Consider the following 20,716-nt stretch of genomic DNA (forward strand, 5'->3'; position numbering starts at 1 on the left):
ACATTATTATTATCAAAATAATTGAAATGTATCATGAGATTGCTTAAATTTTACGAAAAATGTGCATGCATTTCATAAATTACATACAAGTTATTGCATATATGCATATTTTCTCTCTACTAATTCTCTTCCTCCATCTTCTTTTCATTGTGCACTCTTTCTCTTTTACCTTTTAATTTTTTTCTTCTTTTTCCCCTATGCTTCATTTTCATTTTTCTCTAACTCTTATATTTATTCGACTCTTTAAAAATTCACTTGTTTCTATCATATTACTGGCTCATTTGTTTCTTCACTTTGTATTAAAATCCATTAGAAAATCAGGAGAAAATTTGAAAACAAGAAATGTGTATTAATCAACACCAATATACGAAAAGGTATGATCGCACAAATAGATGATATTTAAGTTTAACGTAATTAAATATTGGTAAGCTGTAAGAATATTACAAACCTTTCGTTTTAAATCTATTATTTTTATCTATAATTCTTTTTTTTTAATTCATTGTAAATAGAAAATGTATATTGAATGTAACAAAGATTTAATATATTCTTTATTTTTAATAAATGACGGGATATAAAACTAATTACATATAATTAATATTACTATTAATTAATATTAGTTTTTAACAATAAACATTGAAAAACAATGTAATACGAATTATGTTAACTACTTAAACTGTATATAAAAATTCATGCTTTTTCGTCATAAATTATTATATAAGTTGTTAAACTATCAACATTAATTTAAAAAATGATTTCAGTCATATTTATTCAGCCATTTTAATATGTTTTTCATTAATTTAAAAAATTATAAGCTATTTAAAGATTAATATTAAGAAACATAATTGACATATCTATAATATAAAGTTGTATTATCACTTAAGATATGACCTTAATATACCTGTAAAGTTAAATTGAGATAAAATTGTATTTATATGTAAAGTATATACATTTGCCTATTTTTAATATTCGTATATGTTTGATAAAAATCTCTATTTCGGCTATGTCACTTCCATTATGTTTTTATATAGTTTTTTCACAATGTATGTAAGATTGTGAAAAAATAAACTTGCAACTTTTAATTATATTTTGTAAATATCTTTAGAGTACAATGTGACTTTGTAAGTTGTTTGGTGCATGAATAGTGCATGTAGTTCAGTACTACATTTTCGCAAATACTTATCGATACACAGTAAAAATAATATCTTTATATATAATATACTCTTTTGAAAAGGTTTTTTTGTTATCAATATTGTAAAGCGGCGAGATCTGATATTTAATATTTCTATATACATTTTATATCCCATTAAGATTTTCTTGTAAAATTTAAATAGTAGGCAGTTCAATCAAATTAAAATTTTAAGAAAGCTAATGTTTTGTATAAAAACAATACAGAGAGTAAGATGAAACAAAAATTCAACAAAATAATGAATTATAATTTGTATTTTTATAATATTAATGTATAATAAATGTAGTGTAAATTTAATGAAATATAAGGTCATACAAATAATTTAAAGAATTAAATATGTTTTTATGATATTTTATTTTAGAATGTATTTTATGCTTTATAATTTGATAATCATAAAAAAATCATTTAGATAAATTCATAGAGATAAATTCTTTTATCCGAAATAATTTGTTAACCTTATTTTAATGGGAGCCTTTATATATCCAATTTCAATTTTATGCAATTATTCTAATTCAACGTTTTATAAAACAAATAATTAAAAATTTTTGTTGCTACTATATTTTGTATATTATTCCATGTATACACAGGCATATATCATATTTATAAAATAATAAATATATTAATATTATAGTAATATATGCAAAGAATAGTTAAAATTTATTTTACATTGAATCACAATTTGAGATCGTGAAAAACAGATTGAAAAAATCTGTTTCAAGGAAAGAATTTAAAGTTTGAAAAATCAATATGTTTACTCATTATAAGCGTGTACCTTTTGATTTTTTACAATTGCTTCGAAATTTTTTAACCATATATATCTCTGTTAAGATTTTCTTCTTCGCATTTGTTCTTTATTAATATATTAAAATGTGCCGGAAGTTTTTTATAAGTACTTCTGAGCAGACGCTCTGTCTATTTTATGTAACATTCTAATATTTAAAAAATAATAAAATAATGGCATTCGTTGAAAAAATATTTATTTTGTTTATTCAATTTTTTCTTTTTACTGAATTTATGATTTTATATAACTTACAATATACACAGTTAAATACAATTTTCACTATCCCATATTATTAAAATTTAAAGATTAGCATTCGAGTTATATTGAATTTATATAAAATTTATACAGCTAACTATCTAAAAAATATATTATCACAATAAATGATATAATTGATTATTTTAAATATTGGCATTCAATTTGATAATGTACAATTAGCATCTAAATTGAAAAATAAAATTTTCCTAACTTTCTGAAATTTTTAATTATAAGATAAAATATTAATTATATAAGTTTCTCAATAGATTTTTGATACGGTTGATTCTGAATACAAAAGATGAATAATTGTTATAAGAATTATGATTATCTTTAAAAATTCAGCTTAAAAAAGAGAACATGCGCGAATAGTTAATAAAAATTTATGTTAAAATACAAATTTAATCAAAAAATAAAAAAACTAGAGCCTAAAAATATATGCGTATAAATAGGCTTTCAAGAGGTTAGCTGTTACAAAATATAATTTTTTTTATCATATCAATAACTAATAAGGTAATTTAAAGAAATATATTATATATTTTTAATGTTACAAACAATTCAATTGTAGAATATGATTGTATTAATAAAATAATTGATATTTAGAAATGTGTGGTGATTTGAATATATTTAAACATTTTTATCGGACTCCATTAAGTATATATTATAACAATTGTGATGAAATACTTATAAAAAGAAAAGAAAAATATTGATTGCTTTTATTAATTTTATCATAAAACTGTCATGACAATTTTTATATTTTATTGTCACTGTAATATTTTTATTATTTTATTATTGATAAAATATAAATTTATTTTAACAAAAACAATTCTTACAAATTTTATATTATTATTAGAAATAATTTGTAAATAAATTTAACTTATTAAGAAATCAACATTTATTGACATCATTTAAAATAATTTAAAATTTTTATGAAATTCGGATATACGATAAATTATAAATTTTGAAAATTTGAAATTCACAGTAACATTACATTCGTATTTGATATTTTGGAATAGTTAATATTCGTTACTAGGTATGCATTATTTTTGAATTATTACTATAATTCAATAAAAGATTTTTATGATATTTATTATTAAAAAACTGTTTAAAATAACTATGTATTAATCGTAAAAATAAGTCAAGAAATACTTTATCATATATTATTAAAATAAAATCATCACTCTATCATTTTTAATTATTTAGCAATGAATATATGAATTTTTATTGAAAATTATTAGATACATTAAATTATAATTTAGTGTTGCTACGTATAAATTTGAAAAATTGTAAAAACTGTTACCATGTTTGCGCATGCGTTCTCAACATTTTCAATTATATATATATATATATATACACAAAATGTTTATCAATATTCATAACGTTAAGTAACTCACATACTGTTTAAGGAGGAGAAAATATTTGATACAAGTGAACAAAATTAATTTTTAATTGAAGCAAGTGTTACGGTTATTCTATCCCTTGTTCTTTCTCTCATTTTAATTTGTTTTTTAAAATTTTGTTATCGTTAACTGGGTTATCGTTAAAGGGATGAGGACAGGCTTAGATTTACAAATTTGGAAATCAGATACTAAACTATTAAGTTAAGGATGATACATCGTGTCTGTATACAAAAGATTTTTATAGGAAATCTTATATATTGTTTGAACAGTAAACATTTTTTGTTTACGTTATTAGCATATCATAAATTAACATTATAAATGTATTTGATTTAGTTTACATAGTTGATATAAAAACTCATGAAACAAATTTGTTTAAATTCAATTAAATTAAATTTTATATTATAAAGTAAATTATTTCATAGTTAAGTTTATAGTTAATTTTAAATTGAAATACAAAGTTTAATATGTTTAACTTATTAAATAATCAAAATATCTTTAAGAAAGTTTGGTTATAATAGTACTAACGAAACTTTGTAACAAAGGAATTAGTGAATTAACCTCAAAAAGAATTTACCTTCCAGAAATTTACTGAAGTTGTTGCAAGTATGATTTTATTAAAAATTTTTATCACTATAAAATATTTTTAATTCAAGTTTTTTTTTGATAAAATTAACAAATTAAATATTTTTTCTATGAATCTAAACAAGAAAATATGTTTTTAATTTATTAGTTATAATTTATTAATATTATTAATAATAAGTCTTATTGTAGATAAAAAATATAAATTAAATAGCTCTATATGGTTTAGTGAACTTTTTCTATTTCATTGCTTATTTTTAGATAATCCGTTTTTATTTATAATAATTAAAAATTATACTTGGATTAAATAAAAATATAATTAATATGTTAATTAAATAATTTTTTAACAATGATTTTTTAAACTTAAATAAATTATAGTTTTGTTCAATTATAATTTTAATATCTTAATTAAAATTTATTTTCTTTATTTAGAATGACTGAAAGTACAAAAAGAGATAAAACAAGGTTTCATTCAAGTCATGGTGAAAATATTGTTCTTTATGATGGTAATACAGTAGCATATCGCAAAGCAAGTTTTGCAAAAGCTCTAGTATTTAGTGAAGAACCATTACAATTAGGTGAAATATTTTTATTAGAAATTGAGAAAGATGAAAGAGGTTGGAGTGGACATATGCGAATTGGACTGACTCAAATGGATCCTATTACCATTGATATGGCAAAGTTGCTTGATTATGATGTTGCTTTACCAAATTTATTAAAGACAGGTTCAAGTTGGGTTTTTGCAATGACTGAAAGTTCTAATATATGGGATGGTTTTGAACAAATTCTAGGAACAGGTTATGGTAAGAATTCAATGTTACAAATTATAATTCATCATGGAAAAAAAAATTATATTTATTTAATATTTATATTTTTCTTATTTAGGCGATGGTATACCAGCAAGAGAAAAAAGATTAATGACTGATGGTAATAATGTTCACACTTCTAGAGGAATTATACCATATAGTATTTTAAGGCCAAATATTGTTGGATCTTCTCACAATATATTACCAACAGATACTGGAAGCAGAATAGGTGTAATGTATGTACCACAGGCTGGTTCAGACAAAGCTGAAATGCATTTTATTATAAATGGTGAAGATCAAGGTGTATTTGGTAGAGATATTCCATACAAAGCAGGACCTTTGCATGTTGTTGTTGATGTTTATGGTACAACAAAGCAAGTTAGAATAATACAATTGTACGGAGGTATGTTAGAATATATGTTTAAAAATATTAAAAATTTCATATTAATATTTTCTTTATTATCTTAAACTAATCTTGATTGGAAATAAATGCTTACTTAAGTAATCTATTTTTATAATTATATAATATTCACTTAAAATTTGTAATGCTATTTCTATTTAATCTGTTAAATGACTAAATAGAGTTCATATTATATTAAAACACAAATAATCTAAATATAAAAAGAAATTAAAAAGAATATATTTAATAAAAAATGTATTTTACAATTTTCATACAAATTTATATAATTTATAAGTGATACTATTGAAATATAATATATAATCTATAGGAGTAAATAAATATAAAAAATATTTTTTATAATATTAAAAATATTATAAATAAACTTTTTTATTGAAAATTTATAACAAAAATTTTTAATTTTTATATAGCTTCATTAACTCTACAAAGTGCTTGTAGAGATACTATTCTACAATATACAAAGAAGACTGGTGTTGAATCACTTCCTCTCCCAAAAATGTTAAAAAAATATCTACTATATCAGTCGCAATAATTATTTTCAAATCAACATTCTTTTTAAACTTTTTAAATTATACTGTATTTATATTATTATTTATACCTTTTAATATTGTAACTATTATTAGCTTTATTTTATTCAAAAGAAAATTCATTAAGCAGCTTTTGTATTTGTTATAGTTAATGAGATATATTTGTATATTTTTTAAAGCACTTGTATTTCATTAATTTAATATAATTAAGAATATAAATTTCTATTTTGTTTAAAAACACGTTTTTAATATTTTATAATTGAATGAAATTTTCATATTAATTATACAAAATTTTGATCAGTAAATTAAATTTTGTAATTATATATTAAAGTATTTCTGAAATTGATATTTAATATTTGTATATAATGGGACAATTAATGATTGATAAAAGTAATCTTTATTGTAATGAGTTTGTAGTATATTTTGCTTTTATTTTTATTTAAATATTTAATGTTTGTACATTCAAAATAATCGTTTCAATGGAAAGCGTTAATTTAGTATATGTAATATTTTATATTATCTATTTTTGTATTCTCATAATTCTTAAATTGTACTTTTTATATAAAATATTTATTTTAAGCATTTGAAGATAATTCAAATACATTTCCTTATATTTCTTTTATAAATAAATTTTTTATAGAATATTTATAAAATTTATTTAGAATATTATATTCTATAAAATTTCAAAAAAAGTCATTCAGTTATATATTGTAATATGTTTAAGAAAGCTTGTGATAATAAAGAATTGTAAAAATATGTACTATTTTAATCATAATTATAGATTTATATTTAATTAATAATTATTGTTGTATAAATCCTTTTATTTAATAAAATCGTTTATTTATGAGTATATATAAGTATTTATTAAATAATCAAATGTAATTTTTAAATTCTACTTATGTGTCAGTTTATTTTTATCTATTATGTTGTAGAATTTATTGTATTATTTATGATTACACATTAATAATAGATTTATAGATGTATAATTGCATATAATTAAATAAACTGATTTATTATTTTATATACTAAATGTATTTATAAAGTTTGAAATAATCTTTTTTAAATTACTTTAAGTTACTACATTTTAAGTATACCATTTTAAATATTTTTTAATATTTGTTTTTAATACGTAATGATTTAAATTAATATTAGAATTCCAACTTTAAATCTTCTCAAAATTAATATTTTTATATATTATTTAAAATAGATTTATGTATAATATATTTGTAAATATATTTTTTGTATATCTAACATATTCAGAATGTACACAAATACATAGTTTTTTTTTACAAATTTTTAAATTTTGTTATTTGTTGTGAATAAATTTGAAATTTCTATTTGGTGAACCATTGATATATCATTTCATTTACTCAATATATTAAATAAACAATAACGTATTGATGGGTCCTGTTAGTTGAAACATTTATTATTTATAAATTTATTATTAAAGCGTTGTAGTGAAATGATGAAACGATAGATTAAAAAAAAAATATGATTAAAAAAAATATTGAAAAATATATATAATTCAAGTCATTGAATGAATATTAAAAACAATGTTATTTCTAATTAAAACTATAAAAATTACGTCATTTTTATGTTATTGTTTAATAAGTTTAAAAAAAAGAAGTTTAATTCTTTTGCATGTTTATTCAATTTATGTTTATAAATCCTATCAATAATTATTTAAATGTATATATTAGTCTAAGTTATAGAAGTAATTCTAGTTGGTAAAAGAATTACAAGCATTATTATATACGTAAATAATACGGAAATGAAAGTTAACCAGCCAAGTAGCAGAATTACGTAACTCCAAGTTAAGTTTTTCTTTGCGTGCATTAGATCAGTGCGATCATCAGCTGACGTTTCTAAGAAGGCTGACGCTTTTGGATCAAGAATACTCAGTAGGAGAACTTGACCAAATTTACTCTGCAGGATTAATGATGTTGTACAAGTAAGCCATTGCGGGGCTAAAATTGATGAATTTTGTACTTCCCGCAGTAGAGCAGTTATTATTAAAGTCCCGGCCATCAATAAAAATGAGTTTTCGTAAAATTGCACTGTAACAGATACATAAAGGCAAATATGATATAGAACTAAAATTAGTTTAAAAAATATTTATTTGGTTAATATCGGAATTACTCAAAAAATTAATTCATTGGAATAAAACCAAGATATATTATAATTACTTGATTGTGCCAAAATAAAATATAAATTTTTAGTGATATCTTTTTTAAATATATTATTATTTATACATTTTTTATGGAGAAATGGCAATTTTTACAAATTTTTCTCAAACTTTCTCAGTATGGTATATATCTTAAATATTTTTTAATTGTTTAATGAAGTTTTGTTTTATAGTACTATTTATCGAGAAATTTGATTGCACATTGAAACTCACGAACTTCGATTTGAAAACTTGATTTAAATTCTGATCTTTGTAATTTTTATTTAAATATTTTTCTCAAATTGTATTGAAAATAGCTGGTGCTACATGTAATGAGATTATTTGTATACATTTGAGTGGTCTATAATGATTTCTTTGCCTACAATGTATTTCCATTATGCATTCGTGTGACTTTTTCAACCAACAACATCATACATATTTTAATTTGAAGGCAAAACTTCGCATATCAAAACTTTATTATAATGCATTATTTTATTGTTATTTTTATTTGTCGAAACTATTTTTTTTAATAACATTGTAATGGTTTGTATTATTTTATTCATAATTTTTTTCGTGTTTACTATAATACACATTTTTCAATTAATGCATTTTGTAAGTGCTATTATACAAGCTCATTTATAATCAATTTAATATAATTTGAAGTACCTTAACATATTTTTTATATTTATTAATTAATGTTCTACTATTAAACTCATTTCCATAAAATTTTTAAAATTTTGAATAAATAATTCAGAGCAGTTAAATTTGTATGAAAATATTTAAATATATACTAAGGAAATTTTTTTAATTTTGTTTAAGTTAATTTTATTAATTATATTTTTATATTTATGCAAATTAATAAATAAAAACTTACGAATATTTGGTAAAGCAGCGCCGTTATGAGGAATAATTGCATATAAATCTTGTATACAAATTAAATGGCAAATAAAACTAATGTAAGCCACTATCATGCGTTCAGTTGAATGACAATCTAACCATAATACAGATAATGTCATTACCATTAAAACTGTAAAAAGAGCATAATTATGAAATAGAGTTTGAATAAATTTTACTATAAACGTTTAAACGTACTTATAGCTGGAACTATATAAACTATATGTATACCAGCACCCCGCCTTTGTAATATAAACTGGATAATATATATAAGCGAAGTATGAGAATTATTCATTTTGAAATCTTGAATCTTGTATATAATACTAGATTTTAAAATTTTCCATTCGTTGTTTGGTGTAAAGTCTGTCATCACAATCTGTAAAATATAAAATTTTATTACAAACTACTCATTATAAAATATTTATTATATACTTATAAATAGAAATACTAATTTAAATGGCTGTTATTTTTAGACTAAAAAAAATGACAAATTAAAATTTAATTAAATTTTACGAATTTATATTTTGATAGGTATTTGCATCATAATATTTCAGTTATTTTTACAATATTCTTATTTTGATTATTATATACAAATTATTCAATACCCCATGAGATAATAGTAGCAAAATTTCATCAGAACTATAAGACCAAGATGCCAATTCTATCGTACAATTTTGAATGTCGTAGGGATAATGAGTATAATCAGTATCACAGTGCGCTGTATATTTTATAGCTGGTATACATAATATTCCACCATTGCTGTTTAGACCGCAAGTAGTCTCTGGAATACTTTTTGCATTATCATTCGCATCACCTCTGTCGAATTAATGAATATAAGAATTAAAATTTTACTATTTTTGAGAAAATAAAAATAAATATATAACATACGAATTATGAACAATTATATCTGGCACCCATACATCGTTACTTGAAATGTATAGAGAATTTAACCCTTCAAAATCATCGGGATTCCAGGTTAAATAAGGATCGGTCCAATTCTAATAATATTAATTTATTTTATATTTTTTAATATTGATGTTCACATTAAATTATTTCACATACCATTGCTGTCCAACAATGTACATCAAGAATGTTCGTTGCATCATTCTATTAATAAAAAAAATAAGTAAAAAATACCTATTCCTTTATTATTCTTTTAAATAAGTTTAATTTTATACTATACTAATTATTGTTTTAAAATTAAATCGCTTAATAATTTATTGAATATTAATGAACATTCATAGTTCTATCAATAAACAGAAGAATATGTATCATCAAATTTATAGTTTATGAAATTGATGAAAAATATTAAAAATTACATAATAAAAACTAAATTAAAATTAATAATTAGAATCGAAAAATAATAAATATACTAATAGAAATTAAAAAAATATAGTTTTTGTATTTAAACATTCTTTTTGATTCTACATATTCAACGCAAGTATTCATTGAGTATATTCATATTAAATTCAATACAGTATTTTTATAAAAAATATAAATATAAACGTTTAATATTTGAAAATTTTTAGATTTTTATAAAAGTATTTAATCAGTTAACTAAAGTTTGAATTATATAATACCATATCAAAATATTGAAAATCTAATGTTAAATCGTACTAAATCAATTATGTTCAAATTTAATTTTAATTATCATTCTTTCACTTATATAATATACAAAAAATTTAGGATTTTTCTAATTATTCAAATAAAATAAAAATTTAATACTGTCATTAATTCACCCGATATATTATTTTTTTAAATTTAATTTTAATAAATAACATACGAAATAAATTAACATAGATCAAATGTATTACCTTTTTCTCAAAACTATTCAAATAATTTTTATGTATAAATGAAATATGTATGTATTATAAATAAATTCATTTATACTTACAAATTCAATTATTTTCGGCATTACAGTTATTTCAATACTTGTGGTCTTTTTTTTGTTATTTTCTGGGCGCACATCAGCATCGTAATCACAAAATAAATATGATTTTAATTGCAGATATACTGATTTACTTGATATGTCCTTACATACATTCGCTAAAGTAATGCATTCATTGATAAAACTGCTTAAACTAATTAAAAATATAATTAAAATAGTAGTTTTATACATTTTATTATGTTTAATAAAAATAATAAAAAATTGAGTTAAACGACTGATTTTACGAGCATGATTTAATCTGAATGTTGCATAAAATACGCCCCGCGTAACATAAAACTATAGATATATTATATTGATCTACGCCCCTAAATGAAATTACATGATGGTTAATCTATAGACATATATATTTATTATTAATTATCTTGTGTTGATTAAAATACTATGTATGAATAATTTTCATTACTACTATACTATTTTTTTTTTAAATGTATTTTCTATACGTAGTTTGTTTAAAATGTTGAAACAATCTATATATATAGAAACTATGGATTTTATTGAAAAGCTAGAAGCAAAATTAAAAATCATGTAAATATAATGAAAAATTAATTTAGATTATATATTTTGACTTGATGCTGACCTTTAGACCATTGTTTTAATTAAGAAGTGTTGCAAGCAAGTATTTCAAATTCTGTCTTCTTAACTTTTTTTAACTTTTTATAATATATAATTTAATCATTTACATAAATATGATTTAATTTCAATATATTCAAAATAATACATTCAAAATTCACTTCTTTTATAACAAATTTTTATTATATACGCAGAATTGATTATATAACAAATTATAGAATTGTTAGAAGTATGGAACTTATCTTAATTACAACTGGTCTTCCATATTAAAATATCTGTTATTAATATCAAGGAGTTTATAAAATTTAATTGTACTCTTTGCCATTTGATTAAAATCTATCTCGCAAATTAAAAATTTTTTACTTTAATTTATATAATTAGATTTCAGTAGATTGCAGAGATCTCTCATAGAACACTTTATTTATAGTATACATTAATAAATACAATATCGATATTGAAAAATATAAAAAATATGAGAAATAAATATTTTTTATAATAAAATACTTATAAGGGCTGAAATATCTAATAAATTATAAAATAATTTATTATTAAAATTATTTAAATCATATTTACCAAATTCAAAATTATTATTTATACAAAAACGTATTTGTAAATCTGTATATTTCTTACATTATAAATTATTTTTTCTTTTAATTCTAATAAATTGGAACAAAGATAAATAAATGCGATATTTTATAATATGGGATAATATGTTAATTTATTTTCTCAAAATTATTTACAATGAAGTTTTATAAAATTATAAATATTGAATTATGTATTCAATTCAATAATTAATTAGATTTTTTTAACATAAATATAATCAAACATTCACTATTATACGTATACTTACTAGAAAGATGTCCAAATTACTTTTTAAATAATAATATAATTTTCATTTGAAAATTAAAATTAAAAAATTAAAAAATTAATTTAAAAAATTTTTTGCTATTAATATATATTTACATCATAATTATTTCACTTAACATTTTACAGATATCAATTTTAAAATTCTCAATGAATGATTTTATGAAAATAAACGAGTATTTTTCAACTTATAAGTTTATGATAGTAGATTAATAATTTATAAAAACAGGCAAAATAAAACCATATATTTTCACATATATTTTAATATTCATAAATATTTTTATATCGAGTGTAATAGTTACAGAAATTTATATAAAAATAAAAAAAATATATCTTTAATAAAAAAATTATAGTTTTTGTTTATAATGTAAAGACTAGGCACGTAATGTTAGTAAATAATTTTTTAAATTTTAAAAAAAATCAATCGCATTATATTCGATATTTTTCATTTAACAAATAATATTGAAAAAATAACTACCTATTTCCATTAAAATGTTTATTTTAAAAAATCGTATTATAAATTAAATATTTTATTATTTTTCAAAATATGTAACTATTCATTACATTTTAAAATTCTTATAAGAATTTTTAATATTTTTTATCTGCATGTTTTTACAGTAGTTTTGTTAAAAATATTATGTTTTAATAAAGTTAAAAAAATTAAAGTTTCATGTTACTATTTTTAGTCTCTTATTTTATTACTTAAATAATTTTAAACAATTATGCTAATTTATCATATGAACTATTTAAATTAACATTTGAACTAATATATTAATACTAATTCCTTTATCATATAACTAAAAATATTAGAATTTGATTTAATAAAATATAACAATAAAAAATTTACTATTTATTAAATTGCATATAAAATGGTGTTTCATTTTAGTGGTCCAAAATATAGATTTCAATATATTCCAAAATATTATTTATATCAAATAAAAAATAAATTTAGTTTATTAAAGTGGTTTATGTTGTAAGAACTTAAAATATTTAATACCACTAATTAATCTTACTTAATATATTTTTATATTAAGAATTCTTTTTATAATGAATAATCTTAAAAATCTAAAATTCTTTTATATTAGAAACCTAGATTCACAACTATCAATATAATAAAAAGCTAATGAATAAAAAGTATAAAGAAAATAATCAAGAAACAATATTTAAATTAATGTGAATATCATAGGGTACTTATTAAATAAACACTATTGTAATGCTTAATTTTATTTTATTTAACTTTTATTAACTTAAGCCTTATAATTTAATAAAAATTATACATTTAATATAATATGATTCACTTTTCTATGATGACTTATAAGAATGTTTTTCATTTTATTATATTAATATAAAATTATTAACATTTGTACAACACATTCATCTAAAAATATAAATTTAAACAAAGTATGTTTTAAGAGTCAACTATAAAAATATTAAAAAAAAATTAAGTAGAATAAATATTAATATCACAAATCAAGTTATTATTATTTTAATTATTTTTAGTATTAATTTCATTTTTGTTACTCCACTGAAAATAAATACATTGAAAAAATTCCTATTTTTGTATTTCAATTTTTTATTACAATAGTTTTTTAATAAAAGATTTACTTTTTAATATAGGATTAACAACTTTTAATCTTATAGAAATTTAAATAAATATTTTATAATTAAAAAAATTAAAATATATTACTTAGTTTTTCCATTTAAGAGTAATTTTTCGTATCTGAAAGAAAATAATTAATTGAATAAAGGTAATTAAAAAATCTTTTTTAGATTTCACAGATTTTACTATACCTTTTTTGGAGCAAACATTTCAGTAAATAATTCTTGTATTTCTTCCTTTACGCACTCTTCGCTATCAGCTAATACATTTCTTAATTGTTCCTGTAAACTTCTAATTCTATTTAACAGTAATATTTCAGTATCTTTTTTATCTTGAATAGATTTGTTTAATTTATCTTCTAAAATCTTCACTCTATCTTCTAAAGTTGCATTAATATCGTGTAAAACTTTATTTTCATGTAATAATTTAATTTTTTCATTTTTATATGTTCCAATAATTTTAGCTGTATCATTAGTGTTATCTTTTCTATAATCATGATCATTTAAAAATGAAATGGAATCATGAGAATTGAAATTAAACAATTCAGACATATTTTTATCTTTGCGAATTACAGGTAAATTTAAAGTAGGTATAGCATCAGGTATTAAATGACGTACTCCTCGACTTGCAGCAAATCCTAACCGTGACTTCAAAGTATATGCTGATTCATCAAAATGTATTGCACATACACGAGCTATAAAAATAAAATATAAATGAAAAATAAATAAAAAGTTTAATTCAAATTATATTGAGTAATTTATTTTCTCTATGCATTTATATTAGATATTAAAACAAATATCTTTATATTGAATTCAATTAATAATCTTTTATTTAAAAATAAATTTTGTGTTAAATTAATGTTGGTGTCAATAATGATTTTCTTACGTGAAGACACATTTTTACAATTATGTGGAATCCCACAAGCCTTATACCACTTTTTTCTAATAGTTTTATCTTTTGGAAAACTAAACATTTTTATACTACCATCTCCATCTTTTTTATTCCAAGAATTACAATTACAACCTTTTACAAAACACCTCATTACTGTAGTTTTCGCATTAATAGATGTTGCTTTAAATAATTGATGGTTACTGTGGATTTTGGTCTTTTGTACCAAATTATCATTTCATAATATACCAAACTTGTATTTCATATTATAGTGTTTCAATTCATTGACTTTATTGGGTTACCGTATTATATATGTAAAAACTAATAGCATTTATTAAGTAATGATATTTATAAGTACATTATCTTATATTCATAGCCAATGAATTTGAAATAATAATCATTTGGCGACATTTTTAGATGATTGATGTTTATATCATACTACATACGATATTTTGTAATATCTTAAAATATGTTCTTATACGTTTTACGTACTTAGTTATAATAAAATCGTAAATCATTGCATCTTCATTTATTTAATTCAATAGTCATGCTTTTATATTCATTTGACACATCAGCTTTATTATAAAATGACTTTTAATTCTATTTTTAATATCATTTATGATATAGATATTACAATTCATACAAATATTAAAAGAAATTCAACATTTAATTTAATTTATCTTGCTATCAATTATTTATAATACATAAATCCCTTCTACTATTGCTGAAAACAATATTCTAACCAATATACAAATTAATTGTAAACACATGCATATATGTATGCAAACTTGGGTTATTTAACGCTACATTACCAGCAGAACAAATGCAAGTATGCCAATTTTACTAGCATGTGCTTATTTACAATTAATTTAAATGGAAATCGAGTATCGATCTTGAATAGTTTAAAACTATAGATTTTGATTAAATTCACTGTAAAAGAAGTTAATTTTTCATAAGAATTATTCATAAATGATAAACATTATTTCTTTATAAAAAAATTATATATTACTTTTATAAGAATTATCTATTGATTTATATTTAACATAAATTACATAAATTATATTATATTTACAAGATGGCAAATCTTATATTTTACAAAATGATTAGACGATTCACTATTGTTATTGAATGGGATTATTTTAACATCTAATAATTGTATAAATAAACAGTACTTCAATATGCACATGTATTTATTAAATAATAAGTTTATTTGTATGTTAATAATAAGTTCAATTCTTTTTAAATGTATATCTTCTATTTGTTTTAACTCTCTAATATATTAAAGATTAAATTTTATAAATAATTTTATTTTTCAAATAATTTTTTAAATTTTGATGTATTTATATTTTAAAAATACTATTGCTTAATTATTAAAAAATTTGTTACAATCATTTGTTTTACAAAATGTCTGAATAATAAACTAAATTTATATATCTTGTAAAAATTATTGTACTTATTTAAAAATATTCAGTAAAATAGAGTTTAATTCATTTTCATTAATATGATCAATAATTTATCAGACTTTGAAGATACTGAAATTGAAGAAGATGATACTGATACTGATATTGTAATAATTGGTGCTGGACTGAGTGGTTTGACAGCTGCTGATAGATTAATTTCTGCTGGATTAAATATTTTAATATTAGAACAAACTGGTAAATAATATATTTTTAATATATTATTGTTTATTTTGTTTGTCAAGATATTTAAATAAATGTAAACAAATTGTTTTTATTCCAAATAATATAGAAAAATATAAATAAAATTTGAAGTAATTATTAATAAATAAATATATATTTTTTAGTTACATATTATTTATATATATATTTAGTTAGTATTAATAAATACATTTATATCTTTTAGTTATATAATAATATCGGTAATAAATAATATTCATAGCTGCATCATTTATTAATAAGGTATGAAGATATACAAAAGAAGCTCACTGATAAAGCTATTGCTATTTTATATATCATTTTCAAGATTAAAATAATTATTCCTAATATACAATATATCTCTTTAGATTAATTTATGAAATATACATAATTTATATTAAACTAAAATTTTTTAACTATTTAAATATATTAAAAATAAATTGAATAGCCTGTTTCATTAATTTGACATTAATTCAATTCTCTTAAAAACATGATTGTCTAAATAAAATACATCCCTTTTAAAATTATTGTATAATATATATACATTCAAATTGTCAATAAATACTAAACTGTATATACTTTAAAATTTGGATGAATAAATTTGATTTTTTAAGTACGTATTTTTAAGATGTATATTAAAAATTAAATTAGTTTGTAAAAATAAATAAGTAAATATCTATGATTCATTTAGGTTATACAGGTGGACGATTATTAACTTTAGAGAAGAGCAGATCATTTTATGCACATAAATTGCAAAATCGATTGAATGAAATGGTTCAATATTTAAATTTATCAAAAGAGAAAGAAAAATTTCCTAATATACGAAAAATTTTACATTTTGATAAAAATAAAAATATCAGTGATAACATACCGTTTTACAATCCAGGAGAAGTGTATTTTTTTATAAAATTGGTATATTTTCTAATTATAAAATTGAATTAAATTGAAGCTTAGATCATCATATTATTGTTATAAATATTATATACGTAATTATATACGTATATATTATATACATATTATATACGTAAACTTAATGATGGCATTTAATATGTTATAAAGAATTTAAGGAAAAAGAATTCATTAAAATTTTGATCAAATTTGAAAATTTATTTTTAGATAGATAGTATAAGCAAAAATGCATATTTTAAAACATATAGAAAAGAAATACTTAATGAAGAATTATCAAATGTTAGCATTGAAGATCTATTGTGTCGTTTAGTATTTTTTCGGAAATCTCGTTCGTTATGTCGAAATTTGATTTATGCTACATGTGGTATGTATTGTATAATCAATACGTATTATTTTTTCTTAATTTAGTCATTTTTATTAACAAAGGCATAGCGCAGTTGAAAAATATTTCCGCTCTTTGGTACATTGTTATGTTAAATGGTGCAGGTGGCTTTATTCAGCGATTGAGGGTAACTCTAGGAGATTCAAACCGATATTTTATACAGGTAAGATATTTTTATTTATACATTCTAATGATTATTTTATGGATAGAACATTATTGTCTCGGTTGTGTGATAAAACTAACTTAAATAAAAAATCTTATAAAAAACTAATTTTGCCCATTTGTTTTTGTATTTGGACAATATATATTAAAATTTCAGATTTAATAAATGAAAATTTGAAAACAAACTTGTTAACATTGTTTAATATTATGAAATATGTTATGGATAAAGTATCCACGTTTATTTGAAATTTTCACGAATGGATTCTTACATTAATTTCTTCAATATACCAGCGACAAGGTCTTTATGGAAAAGACGAAGTCTGGTCGGGAAATGGAATTCAAATAGATAATTTGGATTGCGATAAATTAAAATTACAAATAAATATAACTCGTAATTTATATTTTACTTTTCATTCGAATTTTGTAAACATATATTGCAATTTATTTATTAAGAACAAAATGTTTGAAAGTTGTAAGATATTTTTATATTTTAAATAATTGATAATCAGCATGTTTAAGTATAATATAAATACAATTTAAAATTTATTTTTTAAATTCATTTTTTTAATTATCAAATGAAATATTAATCTATTCCATTCATTATATAATATTATTTTATGTAATTTTATTTTAATATATATTATGACAGTACATTATTTGCTTCTCAAATTTTGTATAATATAATTTTTTTTATAACTTTGTTGTTGGCACATCTAAGAAATATTTATTTATAGGGAGGTGCAATGAATATAGCTAGATTATTGACAAAAAATATTAACAAAGAAAATCAAATTCATTGCCACGAATCAGTCAATAAAATCCAATTTAATGATGATCGAGCATATATTTGGACAAATAAAGGGCATTATAAGTATAAAATATGATCTTTTTAAAATAATTAATTGTTTAAAGCATTATTATTGATAAATAATTTTTAATTCATTTAATCTATTTTCATTTAGTTTATTTTTTTTCTATAAAATTGAACAGGAACAATAAATGATTAAAATAATTAATTACAATTTTATTCACTTATGCATATGGTTTAACAATATTTCCAGAATATTATATTAAATGATCTCATTTAATTTAATTTTTAAATTAAACACATTGATGTTTTATTTATTAAAGAGTGAGATTTCATTTTTTTATAATTTATAGATTTTATATTTTCCTAAAATATAAATAATTATTAAATCATAAATACCTATTATACTTTATTTATTAGATTATCATAAAAAATTACTTTTTATATACAAATATAAATTATATTTTTTATATTTTATAAGAATAATTTTTATAGATGCGATTATGTAATTCTTGCCGTTCCTCCACTTGAAAGCTCTAAAATTACCGTAGAACCTCATTTACCTTTGAATATAACAAAAGCTCAATCTTCATATGATAAAGAAACAAATGTTTTCTTTAACGCAAAGAGTTCACAGTTAATTGAGTCGAATAATTTGACTAAAAATATAATAGGAATTACAAATTATAATATGAATCTTAGATTAGCATACGATGCCACTATTAATAAAGATAATGAATTTCATGTTTCTGGATTTTTATCAAAAACAAATATAAATTCTGATATGAAAATGAATCTCTTATCTATCTTAAACAAGTGTTTTACAAGTAATATTGAACTTGAAGATTTGACGGAAACAAGTTGGAGAGTAATTCCTGGAGGAAGTCCAATGAATGTACCAAAACCGGGATGCTTAAAACATCATCTTAATTTATTATCAGAATCTCATGGACGGTACTAAAGTTTATTTCGACTTTAATTCGAATATTAAGCAAATATACATCAATTTTAGAATATTTTTTGCTGTCAGCGAATATGCTAAGAATTGGCCCGGTACTATTGATGGAGCAATTGAAGCCGGTAAATCAGTAGCTTATTCGATTCTTGAACGTGTGAGACCGCAGTCGATGAGTTCTTTAGAATGGAAATTACACAAGTTAGCAATATATTTTTGAATTATTCAATTTACGTAAAAAATGTCATAGTTGATCGTAACAATTTTTATATGCATTACATATAATTTTTAAATAATCCCGAAATTTTTTAAATATTTAGTTTATTAACAAAATTTATTTCTATAATCCGCAATTTATCATCTATATTATAAACGTCAAATGAAAATCATTTTTGTTTTTATTTATAATAGTTTTTAACAAATAATTTAATTACAATGTCAGAATATTTCATAATATTAAACAATGTTAACAAGTTTGTTTTCAAATTTTGTTTTATTAAATCTGAAATTTTAATATATATTGTTCAAATACAAAAACAAATAGGCAAAATTAGTTTTTTATAAGATTTTTGTTTTAATCTTTAATCTTTATTTTGCTTGTAATTTTGCCTTTAAGTATTTAAATGTAATAGATAATCCTTAAAAATTTATTTAAAAACTTAACCGTAATTAAACATTTACAATACTCATTTTGTAATTAAATCATTTGTTTCAATATATTATAATCATTACTGAATAGTTGCTTTAAACTCTATGATTTTTTTAACTTAAAATTTAATTATTGTATTTAAATTAAAATTGTTTTTATAAATTATTTAATAGCTCTTTGCACATACCACCACGTATCAATGAATTAAATATTGGAATTTATTTAATTCATAAAATTTGTTTCTGTCTTAATTTCTTCGTTCTCTTATCATTTCTCCAAACTAACTACTTATCATCAAAGCTCATGTAATACCAAAAAT

The 20,716-nt window shown here is 20.0% G+C and overlaps 4 protein-coding genes across 5 annotated transcripts; 2 read left to right on the top strand and 2 right to left on the bottom strand.

Moving 5' to 3' along the window:
- The first annotated feature begins 4,631 nt into the window (after positions 1-4,631).
- Positions 4,632-5,973, top strand: LOC105360667 (neuralized-like protein 2). The gene is made up of 3 exons (XM_011497633.1): positions 4,632-5,001; positions 5,084-5,407; positions 5,833-5,973. Exons 1-3 carry the CDS (start codon positions 4,632-4,634, stop codon positions 5,952-5,954), a joined length of 816 nt encoding a protein of 271 aa, XP_011495935.1. The 3' UTR covers positions 5,955-5,973.
- Positions 5,974-7,598: 1,625 nt separating this feature from the next.
- LOC105360668 (neuronal acetylcholine receptor subunit beta-4-like) lies at positions 7,599-11,126 on the bottom strand. Its single transcript, XM_011497634.1, has 7 exons — positions 10,902-11,126; positions 10,070-10,114; positions 9,896-10,005; positions 9,613-9,823; positions 9,206-9,383; positions 8,988-9,140; positions 7,599-8,006 (listed from the first exon to the last, which is right to left on the bottom strand). The coding sequence occupies exons 1-7, from the start codon at positions 11,124-11,126 to the stop codon at positions 7,651-7,653; spliced, it is 1,278 nt and encodes a 425-aa protein (XP_011495936.1). The 3' UTR covers positions 7,599-7,650.
- A 2,921-nt stretch (positions 11,127-14,047) lies between these two features.
- Positions 14,048-17,481, bottom strand: LOC105360670 (uncharacterized). Of its 2 annotated transcripts, none has more exons than XM_011497635.1 (3): positions 17,404-17,481; positions 14,181-14,683; positions 14,048-14,109 (listed from the first exon to the last, which is right to left on the bottom strand). In XM_011497635.1, the coding sequence occupies exons 2-3, from the start codon at positions 14,538-14,540 to the stop codon at positions 14,077-14,079; spliced, it is 393 nt and encodes a 130-aa protein (XP_011495937.1). In that variant the 5' UTR covers positions 14,541-14,683; positions 17,404-17,481; the 3' UTR covers positions 14,048-14,076. The 2 variants fall into 2 exon arrangements, with proteins under 2 accessions (XP_011495937.1, XP_011495938.1); XM_011497636.1 differs by lacking the exon at positions 17,404-17,481 and adding an exon at positions 15,236-15,392.
- A 175-nt stretch (positions 17,482-17,656) lies between these two features.
- LOC105360671 (amine oxidase [flavin-containing] A-like) lies at positions 17,657-20,716 on the top strand. The gene is made up of 5 exons (XM_011497637.1): positions 17,657-17,986; positions 18,720-18,856; positions 19,289-19,747; positions 19,806-19,949; positions 20,571-20,716. Exons 1-5 carry the CDS (start codon positions 17,777-17,779, stop codon positions 20,704-20,706), a joined length of 1,086 nt encoding a protein of 361 aa, XP_011495939.1. The 5' UTR covers positions 17,657-17,776; the 3' UTR covers positions 20,707-20,716.

Source organism: Ceratosolen solmsi, unplaced genomic scaffold (genome assembly GCF_000503995.2).
Source record: "Ceratosolen solmsi marchali unplaced genomic scaffold, CerSol_1.0 scaffold47, whole genome shotgun sequence".
Taxonomy (NCBI): Eukaryota; Metazoa; Arthropoda; class Insecta; order Hymenoptera; family Agaonidae; genus Ceratosolen; species Ceratosolen solmsi.